At 33.9% G+C, this 24,111-nt stretch overlaps 1 protein-coding gene and 1 long non-coding RNA gene across 4 annotated transcripts; one reads left to right on the forward strand and one right to left on the reverse strand.

Moving 5' to 3' along the window:
- Positions 1 to 1,355: 1,355 nt before the first annotated feature.
- LOC148615473 (uncharacterized) lies at positions 1,356 to 4,154 on the reverse strand. Its single transcript, XM_088590383.1, has 2 exons — positions 3,813 to 4,154; positions 1,356 to 2,122 (listed from the first exon to the last, which is right to left on the reverse strand). Exons 1-2 carry the CDS (start codon positions 4,149 to 4,151, stop codon positions 1,409 to 1,411), a joined length of 1,053 nt encoding a protein of 350 aa, XP_088446509.1. The 5' UTR covers positions 4,152 to 4,154; the 3' UTR covers positions 1,356 to 1,408.
- Positions 4,108 to 23,099, forward strand: LOC148615474 (uncharacterized). 3 transcript variants are annotated; one of them, XR_015923906.1, is made up of 3 exons: positions 4,108 to 4,331; positions 13,671 to 15,603; positions 20,336 to 23,099. It is a non-coding gene; the product is annotated as an uncharacterized LOC148615474 (long non-coding RNA). The 3 variants fall into 3 exon arrangements; XR_015923905.1 differs by lacking the exon at positions 20,336 to 23,099 and adding an exon at positions 18,018 to 18,654; XR_015923907.1 differs by lacking the exon at positions 20,336 to 23,099 and adding an exon at positions 18,018 to 18,654 and having other exon boundaries at positions 4,108 to 4,327.
- Positions 23,100 to 24,111: the final 1,012 nt, after the last annotated feature.

The following is a 24,111-nucleotide window of genomic DNA, read 5'->3' on the forward strand; positions in this document are numbered from 1 at the left end:
TCAAATTGTAACAACAATACCCTGTTCCAGAAGCTTAATTGTAATAACTCCAGCACGGTACAAAAAAATGCGTAGTTACTACAAGCTTTAGTACAACGTATGAGTTGATATTATAATCAAAGTATTCGGACACAGGCTTGCTCGGTTTTGCTCAGTTGTCCAATTGCATATACATGTACTTGATTGCACATTATCTTTTATGGTAATATGTCTTAAATGCTGATGCATATTTAATCTATATTCGCGTTTTAATTTACAAAATTGCCAAACCCCCTAGGAAACATAGTTGTGTCAATCCAAGGTCCCTAGGGTACAGACATACACACTGAGCGATTGTGTTTTTTTTGTTAATAACCAACGTAATTTCATTTCATTAAACATAAAACACATAGTGGAACTTAAAAAAATCAAGTAGTCTCAGAATCACTCCAAATTTACAACGTGGAACATTCAATTCTCCTTGTCAAATTTTGAACCCGATAGTCAAGTATGTTTAACTCTTATAATTGAAAATAATTTCCCTACTTCATCAACAAAACATTACCTGGCGCTCATGTGAATATATGATGCCTTCTGCCAGTTAGCTTATATATAAATTGTCAATATTTTATAAAGTCAGCTGGCCGAGTGTCCTAGGGCGATGGACTTCTTTCAGGCGGTGTTACCATATATGACATAGCGGTAAGAGTTCGAGTGCAGCAAAGGTAATGACCAAACATTCTTTTCGTAAATCCGACAGTTCTAAACAACGTTAGTATTTTAGTCCCTCATATGGCTACTTTATCTTCCCATTATCAAACAAGGTCCCATGAAACAGTGCAACGAATAGAGTCGTCAAATTATAAGACGTACACTATACATATAGTATTTATTTGTTGTGATATGTATCGTTGATTTCGTCCTTTATCCTACATAACAACTCCTAGATGAGCTTCCTGTAGTACCATACATCATGTACTAAGTATATTTATTTTACGAGGAGGAATGATGTGGCCAACAAAAGTTATATTTTCATTTTAATTCGTGGCGGAGTGGTCTAAATAAATATAGAGAGTGAACTTCAGCTAATGCAATAATTCGTGAGTTAATTCCTTCGGCTTAATTTGATTAAGAACATCATAATTTTTTTTATTTTTGGCTATGCGAAAAATCTATTCGAATCATCGACAAATAAATGAAATACGTAAGTGTCTTTACTCAGTAAAATGACATAAAACATTTATATATGAAAAAATAGAGTCTAAAAAAAACACCTGGAGCAAGATGCATTAGAAGACTATTTATAGAGGAATTTCAACCGTTTAAAGTGTTTACTTCCCCCGTTAAGACAAAGTCGAAAAGAATAAATTGAAAAATAGAGTGAGTAGTAAAATTTTTATTCAATTTTTATTCTTTTTGAACAATATTTTTATGAATAATTATTTACTATTTCGTCAACAAGAGACATATTGCATTTATTGTCAGTTGTGAGAAACCAATGTCGTCTTTTCTTTGCACGATCTTCTTTGTTTCCGTTACCTATAATGTAATTATTATGAATGACGAACGGATTCCACAGTTTGGTTAAAGATACAGGTGTTCGGTACCATTGGCCACTTGGAAAATCTTGAAAAGGCATAATAATGGGATTGATACCTGCAAAACGCTTTCTTAGAAGAGATGTAAAAAATACTTGATCATTTTGACTTTCTGAAACAGATGTGTCCGAACTTAAATGTTGAATTGTGTGTCCTAATTTGATCATCATTTCTGTAAGTTTCCTAAGCACTGCTTTTGTCTTTTGTGTCGGAAACAAATAGAAAAACCCTCCATTAATAACATTTCCGTTTTTTGTATCAGGTATGGCAATCACATCGTGTATTCCCCTTTTAGATACAAATAAATCCAATGGATTGTTCAACCATAAAAAGTCACATTCAAACAAAAATGTTTCAATATCTCTATCAAGTAAAAAACTTAAAATCTTTGTTCTGAGTATCATCAATCGAAGATATCCTGCATGACTGTACTGTAGATGCTTGGTGGCTAACTCATTTTCTACACTAATTGATATAACTTTTAATTTTGACGATATAGATGAGAGATCTGATTGTATTTTATCGTTTGTTGTAATAATCAGTATCTGGAAATAATTGATATCAATGAACATTTTCTAGACTCAGTACGGGCTAATGTATGAGGGTTATATACTACTGTGTAAGAATATTGTAATACATTATGAAGTTATCGTTAACGGTGAATATTATGCTTTCTTTTCTGCCATCTTCGTGATATAGATGGGAAAAAGAAAGGCGTTCTACTAGCAGCGTAGAAAATAGTTGTTTCATTATAGTGTATTAAGTCGTTGTCGTGTATAAATACTATCCATGAAGATGGTGTTTTCTTCATTGAAAAAAACAACAACAACAATAACAAAAACAAAAACAAAAACAAAACAAACAAAAAATATGAAAACAAGGAAGTATCAGATAGTGTCTTTTTAGACTATATACCAAGCTTTCATAAGTGTAAATGTAAAGACCACGTAATTGTTGGGTTGGCATAATGTACCAGATTATTTGCTTTGACCGTAACAAATTCAAAATATCAAATTGTGAAATTGCGAAATTGTGTTTGCTGTACGATATACATGTATTTCATGGATTATCCAGCATCATTCTAACAAAAAACATAAGAAATTGTCGATTCTACAGTTACAACTGAAAAAAAAAAATAAAATAAAAGATATATAGAAATTTTTGCTTTTAGTTTGTAAAACAGGGAAGTATCATATCGTGTCTTTTTTACATATCTTTCATAAGTGTTTGCTGTACAATATACATGTACTTCATAAACCAGCATCATTCTAACAAAACGCATAAGAAATTTTAGGCTATAAAGTTAGCACTGAAAAAAAAGATATATAGAAATAGGAAGCCAAATACGGTTTCTACCATACAAATAAGGCCAAACATATATATTTGAATAACTGACAAAGAAATAGTATTCATTTTGTAGTTTGTAAAACATTTAAAGTAGTTAAGAGGAAAACTTCAATTAAAAATATTTCTGAATAAGGATTGAAACTCATATACTACTTAAATAACTAAAAGGAAGGATTACAGTTAACTTCAACGGGGTTTACAAATGAGATGGAATTAGAGAAATCATGTTTCGTGAAAATGAAATATAAATCCACATTTTCAGATTTTACAGTTTAAATTTTGATCACCACCACGATCTCTGAATTTACCCTTCACTCGTTTGGGGCGGACTGAATACGAAACCTACACCAAACGATCGCATGTACTCATTAAACAAAGAAACTACTATAAATTCTATAATCGTAGATTTATGTTTATATATTCATTTTATCTTTATCAATATAATAACATTCTAGTATTATTTGTTTTGTTTTTGTTGTTGTTTTGCTTTCTTTTTTTTCAAATCAAAAACCTTGTTAAATTGCGACTGACACAAGTTTCAGGACAGGGTTATTTTACCTACTAATTAATATTATCATTTTAAAGATCTAAGTCGTTACAATGACTTTAGTGAAGATATGGACAGTGTTACCTACTTTAAGTGTTCTTCAAACTATAATGTTTTTTTTCAAGAAGCTGGCAATATAAACCCTTACAGAGTACAAAAAAATATTACGGTGATCAGTTGGTTCGTTATGTGAATGTGTGTATGTGTTGAAACTATTTAGTATGTCTACTGCCACATGAATAATCAGGACTTTGATTAGACAAATTATGTTCTATTCTATTCTTTTCTTAATCTTATTCAAATAGAACAAAACAAAGTAGAAAATGTTATGAATAACTGACCTTTTCATGGATACCCATTTTCATTGTGTTGCAAAGCCAGTTTTTTGCTAAATTGGCGTATCCATCATTAACAATTGTAAACATAACAGTCTTCGATGATATGCTCAATAATGCAATGGTTATCTTTTTATAAAGTGTCTTTTCCAATAAATTATCGTTGTGACTAGTCGATTCATTTTCGAAAAAAATATTTGTATTTTCTCTTCTTATGTGATAATTTGCATACTCATATTTATAAGTCATTTTAAAATTCCACATGATAAAAAAAAACAGAAGCGAAAATATAATTCCTAATATTGGAAATGGAATTGAACGTTTAATGTTCATGATTTTAATCATAATCATTACCTAATATCTGTATAACGAACAATGTCTTTTAGAGCAAATAATATGCATGGGCGATTTAAAAAAAAAAGAAACAAATTGCAGAGATAATCCATATCGAAATAAAGGAATGAAACAACAAAATTGGCACTCGTCTTGTGAGGTTAAACGAGAGGCAACTGAAATTAGCAGTAGGTCAATATTATTGTTGAAAAAGGGAAGTTTTCAACTAAATTCTAGCTACTAGTAATGAACGAATTTGATTTCTCAATTATCAACTAACTTGTGATGTATTACACCAGTTGTTTCAATTCATACCGCAAAGAAAAAAAAAAGTACAAACATGTTATACTTTGGTTAAATTCTTGACTTCAAATCTGTATGTCACCATTATCTGATTTACTGTTGTGCCAGAGGATATTTTCAAAGGGTTCATTGTATAACAAAAATGTGATTAGGGTATCAAATGTTTCCTTTAATTATAACCCATAAGGCTATGATTTAATACTAAATTGCAAGACGGTAGTATAGTGACCCCTGTCCAAAGGGGATTTAGGTTTGTTTCTCTTAGACAGGTGTTCGTTGTTTTTAGTGTCACTTACAAACAGACACTTTCAGTCTCCATTTAGGTCTCAAAGTGTAACTGGCGGCAGTAATTAAACACTACAAATAGACCATGATTTATCTGTTTTGTTTATGATGTTGTGACAAAATCAAAGTGTTCGTTTTAAAATGTGTTTTTTTTAAAGAGTAATCAAGGGAACCAAGGTTATAGTGGTAATCAAAAGAATGTAATCCATGGACAAAGGCCAGACATGAAAAACAGACATACACAACAAAGAACATATAGTAACTAAAATCATACATACAAAGTAACAAAAGAAAATGAGCAACTCGGACTCCACTAAAAACTGGGAGCATGGACCAGGTGCACCGGTAGGGTAAGCGTCATCTGCATTTCTAGAAACACTCGCCGAATTGCTCACAAAAGTCAAGTCCGGGGTAGACAAACGAGAAAAGGAAAACTATGACTCGTTGAATAAATCAGTTTTCATGGTGGAGATGGATACACCATAACGATCAACGAGTTTATGATGATGATCATAAAACTTCTGTATTGATGACTTCATAACGTAACCCTATCCCATCAGCCTATTGTTAGAGTTGTAGCGCGATACAAAAGGTCTGCGTAGTTTCGGCAAGCTCTGGCATAACGTATGAGTTATGATATGAACACTCCATACGCAGGTGCTGAAGGGATGTTGCCACAGACGAAAGGAAAATTGACAATTCTGAATGAAAAGTCATCACGTTTGTCGTAAACTTTGGTCAAACGTTTTCCTTTACCATCGATTTCTAAGTGTAGGTCAAGATATGATTCTGACTTCACAGTGTCTGTAGTATCCTTTATCTCAAGTTCTTTTGGGTAGATGCGATGTACCAAATCCCCGAAATGAGGAATGTTTAACGATAACAGGTCATCTATATAGCGAAAACTGAGATTAAAGGATCAAGCCAAACGATAATCTTTCTTTCGGATCAGATCAGCTATAAAGTCAGCATCATAAGAGTGAAGGAAAAGTTCAGCAAGTAAAGGAGCACAATTTGTTCCCATTGGAATGCGGACCGTTTGTTGAAAAACACGTCCACCACCCACTACACAGGACAAATATGTTGTCGGTTAAAAAATTCCAGCATTTTGTAAACATCTTTCTCTGTATATTTAGAAGATGATTTGGAATTATTTCTTACAATCATACAACCTAGAAAAGATTGAATGTTAATTGAACCGTATTGTAAGTTAGAGAGATAATCATGAACTACGCATGTGTAATCAATCAAACGCACATGTCCGATATTAAAAAATTCTAATAAATCAACTATCGTAGGGAAAGAGAATAATACTGGATACCCAGACTGGGTACTGCAATACCTTACGGATGCAATGATAACATTAAATGTATAGGAAACCTTTCAAGCAAATATAGCAATAGCATAAATGTGATAAATTTACCTGACAAAAATCCAAGACTGGAAAGGACTCATGTCCATCGTCACTATACGTCACCTAAGTTACATGATGTCTCCATAGACGGTCTCCTTTCTTTCGTCCAAAAACTCTTGGACTTTATAACATTAGAACCAAACTTTATTCTTTACCTCCCACACTACTCTTGTTTCTGATCTCACGTCATCAATATACAGATTTGTTGCCATCGCTGAGTTGCTCATAAAAAGTCAAGTCCGGGGTAGACAAACGATGAAAGGAAAACTATGACCCGTTGAATAAATCAGTTTTCATGGTGTTGATGGATACACCATAACGATCCACGAGTTTATGATGACGACCATAAGACTTCTGTAGTGATGACTTCAATCTTGTAACAATATAACCCTGTTCCAGAAGCCTAATTGTAAGAATTAATTAGTAAAAAAATAATGGCCTGCTTAGCCTGGTGCATTTCCCGTCAATTTGCAATTAAATATAATTCAGCAATAGGTAAGCTACAGTATCGCAACTTCCCAACACAAGTATCACTTGCGTAATATTGTTTGATAAAGTATCGTAATATAAATAGAATAAGACGGAAGTCATGCAAAATTATCTGATAAAAAAAATTAAATTAAGATAATCAGTTATTACTATAAAATATTGGACAATACAAGCTATATTTATATGATTGGTAAAGCAGTTGATCTTGAACTTGATTTAACTTTGCAATAAAAAACTGACACAGTTTTAAGTTTTTTTTTTTTCAAGATTTCCAAGGAAATAAATGTATCGCTGCATAATTTCAATGTCTTCACGTGATCTGGCAACATAACCCTGTCCACGAAGCCCTTATTTTAAGAGGTCTTACTACATACAAAAAAGTATGCGTAGTTATGGCAAGCTCTGACATAAAGTATGAGTTGTGATATGAAAACTCCATACGCAGGTGCTGAAGGGATGTTGCCACGGATGAAAGGAAAATTGACAATACGGAACAAATAGTCATCGCGTTTGTCGTATAATATGGTCAATAGTTTTCCTTAACCATCAATCTCTAAGTGTAGGTCCATATATGAGACTGACTGCATAGTGTCTGTAGTATCCTTTATCTCAAGTTCCATGAGGTAGATGCGATGTATTTCGGAAATTAGAACTATTTAAAGGTAATATGTCATCTATATAGCAGAAACTGAGATTAAAGGATCTATTATAATATGTTCCTTCTTTTGGATCAGATCAGCTATAAGGTCAGCTTTATAAGAGTGAAGAAATAGGTCAGCAAGTAGAGGAGCACAATTTGTTCCAACTGGAATGCCGACCGTTTGTTGAAAAATGCGTCCACCACACTGGACAAATATGTTGTCGATCCAAAATTCCACTATTTTGAAAATATCTTCGGTATATTTGGAAGATTGTTTCTTACAAAGTGTTAAGTATCCCTACCGAAGATTACTTATTTGTATCTAGGGGTACCGTCCCTCTTATAGTAACAATTAATAATGTTTTGAGTTAGCTTCTAAGGGGAATACAAATATAGAGTTCAAACTGCCAGAGCTTGCCGAAACTACGCAGACTTTTTGTATCGCGCTAGAACTCTAACAAATAGGCTTCTGGAACAGGGTTCTGCTAGCGGAAACTGAGATTAAAGGATCTAGTTAAACGATATTCTTTCTTTCGGATCAGATCAGCTTTAAAGTCAGCCTTATAAGAGTGAAGGAGTAGGTCAGCAAGTAAAGGAGCAGAATTTGTTTCTATTGGAATGCCGACCGTTTGTTGAAAAACACCTCCACCACACTGGACAAATATGTTGTTGTTTAAAAATTCCAGCATTTTGTAAACATCTTCCTCTGTATATTTGGAAGATGATTTGGAATATTTCTTACAAAGTATTAGGAATCTCTACCAAGAATTATATATTTGTATCTAGGTTCACCATCTTTTCTGGAAAAACAACGATGTATAATGTTTTAAGTCGGGATTTTAACTGAGCATGGGGAATAGAAGTATACAGTGTTGAAAAATCATAGGTTTTAATGCTATTATATTCAGATAATAGTCTTGAACTGATTGTCTCCAAAAGATCTTTCCAATTTTTCAGGATTCATATTGAATTAATACCACTACGAGAGTAACAAGTGTTGTGGTATGACTGCAGACCCTCTTTGACAGCTGTGAGTATAGAAGTTAAAAGTTTTAAAAGAGGTTTGGTGGTACATTTTGCAGATCCAGCTATGAAACGTTGTTTGTATAGATTCTTGTCCAGTACATGGACGGTAAATCACAATCATCGTCCTTGGTAGAGAGACCAAAATAGGATAGCACAGATTGATGGTTTTCCAAAATCTTTTCTTTGGAGAGAGTGGGAGCAGTATAGGTCTTATCACTGCTATTATAGTCTACGTCTACCTCTGATAATAAACATTGCATAGAAAACGTTTTGCAGACAAAAACAATGTTGTTTTGGGCTTTGTCTGCTGGTACGACAACATATTTGTCATATATAGTAGACATTTTTTGTGCTACATTGGGGTCTTTGAAAACTGACGTAATCTTGGCATTCATTGACCTACTTAAGACTTTCATTCGTTTGAAAATTAAAGACCTCACGGCTTTTAATCGCTCTGACAGAGAATCGATGTCTTCTTGTTCTCGTTTTATCCATTTTCTTGCATGGTCCTCGACGGCATCCATAAAAACTTTAAAGTTATAATTCCAATTTATGGAGCGTGGTTCACGGTACTTGGGACCTTTAGAAAGGATATTACGCAGAGATTCGTTTTCGATAATGGTTAAATATCCCGTAACGACGTGACCAAAAGGACCATATTTGAATGGAGAGGTTTTGCAAGAACAGTCAGGAGGTTTACCTTTGAAGTTCTCAATCTCTAGGTTCTGCAACAGTCTTTGATAATTGAAATTTTTGGAAGCATAGGAATATGAAATAATTGGTATGGATTTGTCTTTGAAATATGGGGGACTTTGTTGGTAACGTTTTTGTGATGGAGGATGTTAGCCAAATGATTTGCATCTATACCTTTGTTGACAAACGGTAGTGGAAGAAATAATCGTTTTTCTTCATCTTGACTTTTCACACAAACTGGTTTAAAGAGTCTGTGGAAACCAATATCCAAAATGATGGCAACAAGTCTGTAAAATGATGAGGTGGGGTCAGAAACAGGAGTGTCAAAACTTGTTTTGTAAAGGCAGTGTAGTAGAGTGAGAGGAGAGGTATAGAATAAAGTTTGGTTCTAGTGTGATGAGTCCAAGAGGTTTTTGTATGAAAGGAAGGAGACCATCTATGGAGACATCATGTAACTAGGGTGCCGTATAGTGGGAACGTGAGAACATTGTTTAGCTTGATAATTTGATCTCAGTTTTCGCCATATACATGATGCATTGTCTCGAGTTTTTTGGATGTGATGCATCACATCTATCACAAAGAAATTGAGATAAAGGAAACTACAGACCGACACTACTAAGTAGCCTCATATCACGACCTACACTTACAGATCGATGGAAATGGAAACATCACCCAAACTCTACGAAAAACGCGATGACTTCTCATACCGTATTGCCAACATTCCTTACACTATCCCTTCAGCACCTGCTAATGGATTTTCATTTTGTAACTTATACATCATGCCAGAGCACGATACAATTACACAGACGTTTTGTACAATGCTAAACTTCGTACAATTAGGCCTTTGGATCAGGGAACAGAATCGATTTTTTCGCTATGCTATACTATTTTTTCCTTCGTCTACCCCGGACTTGACATTTTATGACAACTCGGGATGGTGACTGTTGTTTACTCTACCGGTAAACCTGTTAATGCTGCAATGTATAGTGGACTTCAGGTTGATATTTCTTTTGTATCTTTGGGTGCATTATTTTTTTTATATTATATTTTTCCTGTCTAACTTTTATCCGTAGAACATACCCAATGGAATTTCCAAACGCATCTTAGTTCCCTTGATTACTCTTTCTCAGCGTTTCCTCTTCGAAAACATTTTGCAGAAAACATTAATAAATTAATCTGATACATGTTATCTTCCCTAATCGTAGTGCATGCTAAGTGAAAATAACTCCGAAGAACAAGAGTCTGTATTAAAATTGGTTTTATGTGCCCAACAACTATAGTATTATATTGAATACACCGTAAGGTGTGATTGAATCAGGTTTTAACAAATTCCCTGCTTTTAACAAATGTCTGCAAATAATCTGCTAGATCTCTTGACCCAACAAAATTACAAAATAAATATTTACTCAATCTCATATTACAACGAGAAATGTACCAAGTACCTATCACGTTGTAGAACCTGCTGTAATATTCGGTAGGAGTAAAAAAAACCTGTGCGTTCCGTCAGAGGAGGCTTAATTACCCAACCATACCCCGTCTACCCATGTCAAGTGGCAATCAAAGTTCGTCGACCCTATTATCCTTTTATTTCATGCTCATTGTATCATCCATTTCATGTTCATCGCCCGGATATAGCTAAAATATTGCTGTTTAAGCGTAAAACACCAGCAATCAATCAATTAATCACTACTTGCAGCTCAGCTCTTGGATCGTGTAAACGTACCTTTCTATCGTATATCGTGTATCGCACATCATGTTTCGTACATCGCGTATCCTACATTGTATATCGGAAATGGTACTTTGAAAATGTTAAAAATAACGAATGTTTCAACTTTGTCACTATATATAATTTGGTGTTGTCACAATGTTTTTTTTTCGAATTGTTTATATTTTAAAATTATAACTACTACTATTTAAAGTTAAAAATAGTTGTAAATGTAATGAAATATCCTATTTATATACCTCATGTACAACATCTTAATATTGTATATATAGAAATTTCTCCGCAATTATACATGTGCATGTACCTTAAAATTAAACGGGCTGCAATGTGCATCTAACTCGGATTTATTTCCTGTATATTATGTTCTATCATCACAAAATCAATTTGACCACAATAAAATACTGTCTTATATCAGCTGCCTCACAACTTAAAAAGAATACTTGCAATGCATCCAAATATTGTATATATCGACACATCTCGGACAATGAATCTTAAGTATTGCAAAGAGAGAAATCAATATGCATCTAAATGCAACATTAAAAAAATGGTTCTATTTTACCTTATCTTTCTGAAAACTTATTGTCTTGCTGTCCTCTAACAGAGCAATATAGTTTTTAATGCCCTACATGTAGTGAAACGTACCTGTTTTTTTACTAAACATAATATCAAGAGTTACACAAATTTTCAAAGTTATGACATCCACCTGGTGTACTACATTTTTCATAATATGAAATATTGTCACAAAATGTTTTTTGAATTTTGATGTTTTTTTATCGAAAAAAAAAAAAAAAACATTCGCAATATCCTGTGTGCAGTGAAAATTGGAGAGGGTCTAAAACGCGAAAAGATTGTAAGAGTAATTAAGGAACCAAGATTCTTGCGGAAATCAAGTAAAGAACACAGATTTTTTATTCTTTCAAAGGTCATATCCTAAAAAGTACTATACATGTAACTAGTAACAAAAGGAATCTGAAACGCATTTATAATATCCATTTTCTCGGATAAAAGTATTAGAAAACATGTTATTTAAGTTCCAAACAATTGACCGGAAGGATGTAAAATTCACTCTTAAGACGAACAAAATTTTATCTTTGATCTTAAATTCATTAAAATTCATATGCTCGGTCATTTATTATTTATATATTCTGAAAGACAATTTTATTTCCTATCTAATGATAGAAAGTTTTTATTTACGGAATAATTGGTGAAAACCACAAGGAAGGGTGCCCTATCAGATTGCGGCGTCGGCAAAATTTTTACGTTGATCTAATATGAAGTTTTACAAATTAAAAAAAAGTCCAGTCAAAAACAATTTATGGAAATGCATTGAAATTACTATTAGATAACATCAATTTTTGTTTTGTGAAGTATTAGTGAAAATCATTAATTTGTACAAGAGTAATCAAGGGAACCAAGGTTATAGCGGTAACCAAAAGAATGCAACCCAGGGACAAAGACCAGACACGGAAAAACAGACATACACAACAAAGAACACAAAGCAACCAAAACCACACACACAAAACAACAAAGGTAAATGAGCAACTCGGACTCCACTAAAAACTGGGAGCATGGACAAGGTGCACCGGTAGGGTAAGCGTCCTCTGCTTTTCTAGAAACACCCGCCGAGTTGCTCATAAAATGTCAAGTCCGGGGTAGACAAACGAGGGAAGCAAAACTATGACCCGTTGAATAAATCAGTTTTCATGGTGTTGATGGATACACCATAACGATACAATTTCAGTTTCCGAATCGTTGAAATCTTTCACTTTTTAAAAATTCAAACTTGCAGTCAAACATTTCAGATTTTATTATAAAAATATTCTTTCGAATTTAATTATATAAGTCAGATTTAACATAATCTTCGGTAATCTTCAATGCGGTACATAAAAGGCAATCATACCTCAGTATGGGTCACACAAAATTAATTAATGAATTAAATTATTAAATTTTCTTGTATGTTATTTCAAAATTTATAACTACGGAGATATCCTGCACGTGGCTCGGGAATAACTGACGTAGTCCGCCATTAAGCTTTATTTAAAATGCTATTTAAAAATTTATAATATAATATTCACTTTATATACATGTAACACTAGCTTTTTAAGTTTCCTGCATGTTTTACCTTCACAACCAACCATATCGTCAATTGCATTTGGTTTCCAACATTCACAATTAATTTTTAGTTTAAGCGTAACCATCTTAATGTTTTAGGAGCAAACCCAATTTTATTTTTTGGGAAAGACGAAAAATATTGGGTAGATGCGATGTATCAAATACCCGAAATTAGGATTGTTTAAAGATAATAAGTCATCTATATAGCGGAAACTAAGATTGAAGGATCTAGCCAAACGATATTATTTCTTTCTAATCAGATGAGCTTTAAAGTCAGCCTTCTAAGAATGAAGGAATAGGTCAGCAAGTAAAGGAGCACAATTTGTTCCCATCGGAATGCCGACTGTTTGTAGAAAAACGTGTCCACCACACTGGACTAATATGTTGTGGATTAACAATTCCAGTTTTTTGTAAACATCATTCTCTGTATATTTTGAAGATGATTTTGAATTATTTCTTAAGTATGAGGAATCTCTACCAAGAACCATATATTGCTATCTAGGTGTACCATACTTTTTGGAAAAACAACGATGGATAATGTTTTTAAGTCGGGTTTTTGACTGAGTATGGGAAATATATGTATACAGTGTTATGGGAAATATAAGTATACAGTGTTGATCAATCATAGGTTTTAATGCTATAATATTATGATAGTAGTCTTAAACTGCTTGTCTCCAAAAGATCTGTTTTCAGGATCTACATTGAATTGATACCACTAACGGAGTAACAAGTGTTGTTGCACGACTGCAAACCCTCTTTGACAGCTGTGAGTCTAGACGTTACAAGTTTTGAAAGAGGTTTGGTGGTACATTTTGCAGATACAGCTATTAAACGTTTCTTTTTTAGGAATCTTGTGGAATTTAGGAATCCAGTATATAGACGGTAAATCAAACTCATCGTCATTGGTAGAGAAACCAAAAGAGGATACCACAGATTTATGGTTTCACAATCTCTTCTTTGAGAGTGTGGTAGCAGTATAGGTCTTATCACCGCTATTATGTTCTACGTCAACCTATGATTATAAACATTGGATGTAAAACGTTTTGCATACAAAAACAATGTTGTATTGGACTTTGTCTGCTGGTACAACATATTTGTCATGTATAGTAGACAACTAGTAGCTTTTGTAACATAGTTTTCACCCTGTTAAGATCTAAAGTATTATTTTTGTCTCACAGTACATGTTTAATTCCTCCGCCAAATTGATGATCTTACTTATACAATGATCAAACGACTTTGTACGAGCAATGAAAATTTTGATAATAGTAAGGATGAAGTTGAAGGACTATGGGAACGACTCCACTTCAATTTCTGAACAGACGCGCATCGCTGCGATGGTCTACTTCGTCTAACAACTTAAGGGGATCTTGTAGAATCAATACTTCCACTCTTAATAGAATATGTATCTACAATTCGGTCATCATTTGAATCACTTTGAAAATCGTTTATACTTACATTCTGGACACTAGGTTCTGAACTTACACTGAATGAAATATTTGCAGTCTGCTCAATTGGGTCTTGACTTACATTTTCGGGAATTCTTACAACCTCTTGTTTATTCAGATCAAGGAAGTAACCCAAACTCAGCCATAATCGACGGCGTAAAAGACCGCGTTACAAACCAAGATAGAACTATTGGCGTTCTTGCTTTTACAAACATTTACACCTGTACCCCAAACTCCTCAGGTTCGTCGTATTTCAGATGTCGTTCACCTGTTCTTTGCATTTTTTTTAAATTCCAGGCACTGTTCTGCTCTCATAACAGTGATACATGTATCAAAAATTAGCTGAAATGTAGTCCTTAACCAAAGTGGACGTTTTTTACCTTTTTGACAAGGCTTTTGCCTTAACAGCTTTTGGTGCTTCTAAAATTTAATTTGCCGAATCGTTTTCCGAATGATTGACAGCTTTCATAAATCTATGAAAGTAATAAGGGGTAGGGTAAGTTATACCCTTATATGTTATCTTACTAGGATATAATGGTAAAAGAATATGATTAGCACTATGGAAGTAAAAAGTTCCTCAATAATCAGTAGGAAACTTCGGATTTGACTCGTTTTTAGATATCGGCGTATTTGCGTTGCACTATCGCGAATAGGGAAAGACGCTCAAACAGGAGAAGGCTCAGTTACTTTAGCATGAGAAAACACGCTATTTGTAACAAGAAAGGGAGAAGACACACGAACCGAAGAAGGCTCACACACTTTAGTAGGAGAAGACACGCCATTAGTATCGCGACAGAAAAGTGATAAAACCAAAAGTGGCCGGTCCTATATATTCGCCTTACGCTTTGGTTATAATGTAAAGTCGTCTGGACAGTTAAGTACAGGATGGGTAATCTGTTTGCTGAGTAGTTGGTTTGGTAGATGACTTTAAGGTGTCTAAGTACGGTTTTGTTTGATCTTTTTCGGTAGGTGTTTCCTGAGTTATATAATTAGTAGTTGACTGAGTAGGGATCTTTAAGTTTTGGTCCGGAGTGGTCGTTGAAGTAGATGTCTCAGTAGATGCATAATCTTACCATCTAAGTTTCAGTGGCCGCACCTGCACTGCTCAGATGAAATCCATCTTTTCTCAATAGGTGGCATTTTAGCTTACCACCTATATCAAATGAAGTTGGTTCAATATAAGAGAGTCGGGAAATAGACTATACTATATTGAACAATTTGTTATTGATATATGCTGCCTTTATATTGATCATAGAAAACCTCTGTCTCCAGCTTACCAGGTACAAGTTCTGTGCACGGGGTAAGAGACCAAAGAGCAAGATCTTGCATCTACGGTAAGTCTGCATTATCATCTTCACTAGTTGCTGGTATTTACAGAGTTTAATACACTGTACAATAACACTGTAGTTGTTGGCCACCCTGTGACCAATGACACCCCACATCTACTCGATGCGGTAAGCTCACACAGTCACAATATCAATATTTTATAATTTCGAGAAAATGGTCAATTTACTTGACCTGAGAATGAGCTGCAATTAGAACACCGTTAGGCATGTTTCATAAGAAATTGAAATTAAACTATTTTTCAAGGAAAGTGAAAAAAAAAACGAAGCACTATATGAAAAAAAACCACTGATAAATTGAAACACAGAAAACACCTATACAAAAGAACTCTTTCATTTTAATGAAATACTTATTTCAGCACTATTTACAGAAGGTTATATTTTTTTAAAATCAATTCAGGTTAAAAACACGATGTAGCGCGAATCAGAACACTTTTTATAATAAATATCATTCAGATCAGCTATAAGTGTTTATATAGAAATTTCTAGTAGTGCTCAAATTTAACATCTTGTTCATCTTCTTGATTAATGCATGCCAACCAATGTTGTTTGAAATCACTTAATTAAAGATAACTAACCTGGATAACAATTCTTTCAACAAAGGGTACTGATAATTATGTATTTTTTAATCAAATTGAAGATAATTGGGAACTTCTTTTTCAAACATATTTTCGTCTATTTCTAATTTACAAATGTGGTTTATTCCGAGATAAAGTTCATTATTTTTTTGTTATTGATATTAAAGATAAAGGTAGGCTGCTTTTATAACTGTTTTATTTACGCATTCCGATATTGACTCTTCATGGTAAAACTGCCTGTTTCTTTAACTAATGCAAAATTTAAGTGTATTTGCAGTTTTTTAAATGGTTTTTGACCAGATTTTTTTTAACAATTTGTAAAATAATAGAGCAAAGTAACAAAATAAAAAACGTTTAACGCCTTACTCTTTGTAAAATAATAGAGCAAAGTAACAAAAAAAAAAAAAAAAAACGTTTAACGCCTTACTCTTATGGGGCACCTTCCGGTCAACATTGTGGTTTTCACCAATAATTTTGCCTAACTATTTTTGATTATAACATAGGAAATAAAACTGTCTTTTAGAATATCAAGTCGATATCAAAGTCAAAAATTTGCCGTCACCATACTCCGATAAGGCACATTCCGTTCAAGACTGTAGTTTTCACCAATGGTTCTGTAAATAAAACCTTTCATCTTTAGATAACGTGATGACTTTTCAAGTTTCCTTTCATGTCTGGCAACATCCCGTCAGCACCTGTGTATGGAGTGTTCATATCAGAACTCATACGTTATGCCAGAGATTGCCGATACTACGCAGACGTTTTGTATCGCGCTATAATTCTAACAAATAGGCTTCTGGAACATGGTTATGTTGCTACAAGATTGAAGTCATCACTATAAAAGTTTCATGGTCGTGGTCATGAACCCGTGGCTCGTTACGGTGTATCCATCTGCGCCATGAAATCTTATTTATTCAACGTGTCATAGTTTTCGTTTCCTCTTTCGTGTAGCTCGGACTTGACTTTTTGTGAACAACTCGACGGGTGTTTGTAGAAAAGCAGATGACGCTTATCCTACCAGTGCACCTGGTCCATGCTCCAAGTTTCTAGTGGAGTCCGAGTTGCTCAGTTGCTTTTGTTACTTTGCATGTCATGTGTGATTTTAGTTGTTCTTTGTTGTGTATGTCTGTTTTCCATGTCTTGTTTTTGTCCCTGGATGACTTTCTTTTGATTACCGCTATAACCTTGGTTCCCTTAAATACTCTTTAAGAAATGACCTTTGAAAGTGTCAAAAATCATTCCGTGTTTTCAACCCTTCTGCGTTTTAGACCCCACCCCAGACAATTTACATCTTTCAGACTAATAACCAAAGTCGATGATTGTGATTTACCGTCTATATACTGTATTCCTAAACTACACAATAATCCATATAAACAACGTTACATAGATGGATCGGCAAAACGTACTACCGAACATCTTTCACACCTTTCAACTTCTATACTCACAACTGTCAAACAGGGTCACCAGTCTTACCACAACACTTTTTACTCCCGTAGTGGTATTAATTCAATGTGGATCGATCCTGAAGTATTCAAAATATCTTTTGGAGACCCTCAATTTAAGATTATTATCAGAATATAAAAGAAATAAAACATATGATTTTTCAAAACTGTATACTTCTATTCCCCATACTCAGTTAAAATCTCGACTCAAAAACATTATACATCGTTGTTTCTTCAAAGAAGATGGTACACCCAGATACAGATATTAATTTTTGGTAAAGATTCCTCATGCTTTGTAAGAAATAATTCCAAAGCATCTTCCAAATATACAGAAGACGATGTTTTCAAAATGCTGAAATTTTGATCGACAACATGTTTTTTCCAGAGTAGTTTTTCAACAAACGGTCGGCATTTCAGTGGGAACATAATGTGTTGCTCTACTTGCTGACTTATTCCTTCACTCTTATGAGGCTGATATTATAGCTGATCTGATCCGAAAGAACATCGTTTAGCTAAATCCGTAGATCACAGTTTCCACTATAAAGATGACGCATTATCGTTAAACAATGCTAATTTCGGGGATTTGATACACCGCATCTACCCAAAAGAACTTGAGATAAGGGATACTACAGACACTGTGAAGTCAGCCTCATATCTTGACTTACACTTAAAGACCGATGGTAAAGGAAAACTATTGACCAAACTTTACAAAAAACGTGATGTCTTTTCATTCAAAATTGTCAACTTTCCTTTCATCTGTGGCAATATCTCTTCAGCGCCTGCGTATGAGGTTTTCATATTACAACTCATAGGTTTTGCCGGAGCTTGCCAAAACTATGCAGACTGTTTATATCACGCTAGAATTCTTACAATTGAACAGGGTTATTTTGCTACAAGATTGAAATAATCACCACAGAAGTTTAATGGTCGTCACCATGAAGTGATGAATATTTACGGTGTATCCATCTGCACCATGAAAACTGGTTTGTTCAGCATGTTCCTTTCGTCGTCTACCCCGGACATTTATGGGCAACTCGACATTTGTTTATAGAAAAGCAGAGGACGCTTACTCTACAGGTGCTCCCAGTTTTCAGTGAAGGCTGATCTGCTCGTTTACTTTTGTTACTGTTACTTTATATGTATTATTTTATTTATTTAATGTTGTTCGTTGTGTTTGTCTTTTTCCATGCCTGGTCTTCGTCCTTATACATTCTTTTGATTTCCGTTAGAATCTTTGTTCCCTTGATTACTCTTATGACATATTGTAATAAATTGAATCCACCTGAACAACTGAAGTACTTTGTGCTTCCAAATATGATATATTTTTTACAACAAAATTGTTATTTTGATAATTTTCAATCAAGAAAAACTGTTAGCAATATCCTGTGTGCACTAAAAATTGATATTTTTCAGAGTAAAACACATATTTTGGATTTGTGGACATACAAAATGTATACCATCCACTTTAAGTACTGCATTTTTTCCAAATATTATATGTTTGTACAAAAAATATTTTGTTTTGATAACTTTCAATTAAGAAAAACTATTCGCAATATCCTGTGTGCAGTAAAAATTTACATTTTGCAGATTAAAAACACATATTTTGGATTTTCGGACCTACAAAGAGTTATACCGTCCACCGTAAGAACTAAATTTTGTCCAAATATGATAGGTTTTACATATGTTTTTGTTTTGTTAAGCGTCAAGAATAACAGTTTGCATTATTCAGTGTTCTTAGAAAAAATGACATTTTTCAGGAAAAAAAAATAAACCCATATAATTTGGATATGTATACATATTAAGAATTGTCGCATCAACCTGAAGTACTACATTTTTTCAAATATGATATATTTTGACACAAATTTGTTTTTGAGATATTTTGTTGTTTTGATAATTTTGAATAATAATTAAAAAAAAACTGTTCACAATATCTAGTGTCCAGTGAAAATTGATATTTTTCATATTAAAAACATACATTTTGGATTTTTAGACACATTGAGTGTTATGGCATCTACCTTAAGTACTACATTTACCAAATATGATATGTTCCTATAACAATTTTGAGAAATTTTTGTTGTTTTGATAACTTTGCATTGAGAAAAACTTTGTGAGGTGCCCTGTGGGTAGGGAAAAATTTACATTTTCCGACTTGAACATATATTTTGGATCTTCAGACTTATTAAGAGTAATCACATCTAGCCGATGAGCTATTCTTTTAATGACAATGTTTACCTGAATCACAAATCATGTATGTTTTGTTCAGCTAGTGAGCTAAAACATGCACTATTCATTGTTTTGATTAATCAGAAGTTATCCCATGCATCCACAAAGAAAAATGACCATATTTTATTTCAAATCACTCATTCGTTGCCATTATAGTATAGATATGTATTGATATTTAAAGACAGGTCTATTTATGATTGAATTTTGGGTATTTTATTTCATATGGAATCCAACTATTTTTTATTAATTTTACGATTAAACTCTGATTTTATTCACATGCCATTGATGGACGGACAAAGTAATACTAAAAGAAAAGATATTTAATATGAAATTGGATACATAACTTTCTAAATAAATTCGCTTTCAACAAAAATTTGATTCTTTTTCCAAGATTCATTTGCAAACAAAAAATTACAATATGGGTATTTATCGCTTGTCGAAAAAAATAGTGATATCTTCTCTTCTCTTCGTTTATTGCAGGGCTAGCTCGGGAGCATCGTCGTACTTTTGTTCAGGGTGTATGTACAGATATGAAAGTGATTGCAATCTGTTTACGGTGTGCTAGTTAAAATCGATAAAACGAAGTAAATTGACATACTGAATTCTGAAAATTCCCCTTTTTACGATTTTATAGTAACTGTAACCCAAAAAGGAAAATCGTAGCGTCTAAATTGATCAGATATGTTGAGTACACCATTATCTTAATTATGAAAACCTAAAATGAGTTTTACAGTGTCGGTGTGCTTTGAATGAGAAATCTATTTCATACTGAGGCCAGTTGTTTTAGTTTTCAACTAAAAGTACGCAACCACACGTTCAGTCTGCAGACGATCTATTCCAGTACAAAAATTCTTACTATTTCAAAATTATCAAACCATGTTCCATCACTTTAAATGATATATTTGACTACAATGATGACGAACCACATTGTACCATATCAAAATGTGGTATTAAAAATTGTAAAACATGCAACATTCTTATAACCAACTCTTAGTTCCCTTACAAACAAAACCGTTCATACAAGAAGTCACGATGACTTAAGTTACAAATCAACAAACTTGATATATGGATTAGAATGCAACTTTTGTGGTTTAGTATATGTCGGAGAAACGCATCAACGATTAAACAAAAGAATATGCAGTCATCGTTCGGGAATTAACACCACCGAATTCCCGACAGTTAATCAACACTTTAATCAACAAGATCATTCAATCCTCTCTATGAAAGTTCGTATTTTAGAAAAAAAACCATCCTACGAACAGTCCCGTTCTAAGTAAAAAATATCGTAGGGAAAAAGAGGAGTATTGGATACGCAGATTAGGTACTGCAATACCTTACGGATGCAATGACAACATCAAAAGTATAGGAAACCTTTCAAGCCAATATAACAACAGCATAAATGTGATAAATTTATTTGACAAACATCCAGGACGGGAAAGGAGTCATGGCCATCGCCAATATTCGTCACCTAATTTACATGATGTCTCCATAGATGGTCTCCTTCCTTTCATACAAAAACCTCTTGGACTTCAACTTCATCACATTAGAACCAAACTTTATTCTATACTTCTCACTTTACTACACTCCCTTTAAAAACAAGTCTTGACACTCCTGTTTCTGACCCCACCTCATTATTATACAGACTTGTTGCCATCATTTTGGATATTTGTTTCCACAGACTCTTTAAACCAGTTTGTGTGAAAAGCCAAGATGAAGAAAAATGATCATTTCTTCCACTACCGTTTGTCAACAAAGGTATAGATGCAATTAACTTGGCTAACATCCTCCATCAGAAAAAAAAAAACATTACCAAAAAAATTCCCCTGTATTTCAAAGACCAATCCATACCAATTATTTTATATTCCTATACTTCACCCATTGCATCCAAAATTTTCAATTATAAAAGGCTATTGCAGAACCTCGAGATTGAGGGCTTCAAGGCTAAACCACCTGACTGTTCTTGCAAGAACTCTCATTCAAATATGGTCTTTCTGGTCACGTCGTTACGGGACATTTAACCATCATCGAAAACAAATCTCTGCGTAATATCCTTTCTGAAGGTCCCAAGTATCGTGAACCACGCTCCATAAATTGGAATTATAACTTCGAAGTTCTTATGGATGCCGTCGAGGACTATGCAAGAAAATAGATAAAACGAGAACAAGAAGACATTGATTCTCTGTTAGAGTTGTTAAAGGCCGTGAGGTTTTTAATTTTGAAACGAATGAAAGTTTTAAGTAGTTTAATGAGTGCCAAGGCGACGTCGGTTTTTAAAGACCCCGATGTAGCAAAAACATTGTCTACTATACATGACAAGTATGTTGTCGTACCAGCAGACAAAGCCCAAAACAACATTGTTTTTGTCTGCAAACAGTTTTTACATTCAATGTGTATTATCAGAGGTAGACATAGAAAATAATAGAGTGATAAGACTTATACTGCTACCACACTCTCCAAAGAAGAGATTGTGGAAAACCATAAATCTGTGCTATCCACTTTTGGTCTTTCTACCAAGGACGATGATTTGATTTACCGTCTATGGACTGGATTCCTGAAGAACACAAGAATCCATACGAACAAAGTTTCATAGCTGGATATGCAAAATATCCCACCAAACCTCTTTCAAAACTTTCAAAGAGGGTCTACAGTTCTACCACAATACTTGTTACTCCCGTAGTGGTATTAATTCAATGTGGATCCTGAAAAAATCGAAAGGTTTTTTGAAGACAATCAGTTCAATACTATTATCTGAATATAATAGCATTAAAACCTACGATTGTTCAACACTGTATATTTCTATTCCCCATACTCAGTTAAAATCCCGACTTAAAACATTATACATCGTTATTTTCCAAAAAAAAAAAAAAAAATGGTAAACGTAGATACAATTATATAGTTCTTGGTAGAGATTCCTAATACTTTGTAAGAAATAATTCCAAATCATCTTCAAAATAAACAGGAAGATGTTTACAAAATGCTGGAATTTTTAATCGACAACATATTTGTCCAGTGTTGTGGACGTGTTTTCAATAATCGGTCGGCTTTCCAATTGCAACAAATTGTGCTCCTTTACTTGCTGACCTATTCCTTCACTCTTATGAGGCTGACTTTAGGTTACAGACCAGCAATTCAACCAATGAGCATTTGGAACGTACGCAAAAATAGTCCTACGCAGAAATTACCCCTGTTCCTCATAGTGCTGTGAAAAAGTTCTCATCTCATTTAAAAAATTTAAACAGTTTCTGAAAGGAAAAACATTTCTGTACATTTTATAGGTGCATTTTGCTTCTTGTGATGTGAAGCCTAATCTCCATAATGATTGCTAAATATACCCCTATCTTGTGAAAACACTGGGATTTCCCATGCTATTTATAGACACTTCACTTCCGGTGACCAGTACTGCACTGCAAGTCTGCTAACCCCACATGCAATTCTGAGGATTGTGAGCTGACATATGTAGAATCTTGCTGATATATAGTCCTCTGCAGGTTAAAGTTAAGGTAAAGTCCAGAGAAGCCATTGAATATTGTGAAATTAGCATAGAAGCCTATGGGAAGTGGAATTAGTGGTTTTTAGCCTTTATAGCTGATCTGATCCGAAAGAAAGAATATCGTTTAGCTAGATCCTTTAATCTCTGTTTCCGCTATATAGATGACGTATTATCTTTAAACAATGCTAATTTCGGGGATTTGATACACCGCATCTACCCCAAAGAACTTGAAATAAGGGATACTACAGACACTGTGAAGTCAGCCTCATATCTTGACTTACACTTAAAGACCGATGATAAAGGAAAACTATTGACCAAACTTTACGACAAACGTGATGACTTTTCATTTAAAATTGTCAACTTTCCTTTCATCTGCGGTAACATCTCTTCAGCTCCTGCGTATGGAGTGTTCATATCACAACTCATCCGTTATGCCAGAGCTTGCCCAAACTACACAGACTTTTTGTATCGCGCTAGAATTTTAACAAATAGGCTTCTGGAACAGGGTAATGGAACAGGGTAATATTGTTACAAGATTGAAGTCATCACTACAGAAGTTTTATGGTCGTCATCATGAACTCGTGGATCGTTATGGTGTATCAATCTGCACCATGAAAACTGATTCATTCAGCGGGTCATAGTTTTTCTTTTCTCGTTTGTCTACTCGGTGGGTGTTTCTAGAAAAGCAGAGGACGCTTACCCAACGGTGCACCTGGTCCATGCTCCCAGTATAACGAGTTAGTGTTAAAACAACAGAACAAGATAC

Source organism: Perna viridis, chromosome 6 (assembly GCF_037379345.1).
Source record: "Perna viridis isolate PV_CMFRI_1.1 ecotype Kerala chromosome 6, ASM3737934v1, whole genome shotgun sequence".
Lineage (NCBI taxonomy): Eukaryota > Metazoa > Mollusca > Bivalvia > Mytilida > Mytilidae > Perna > Perna viridis.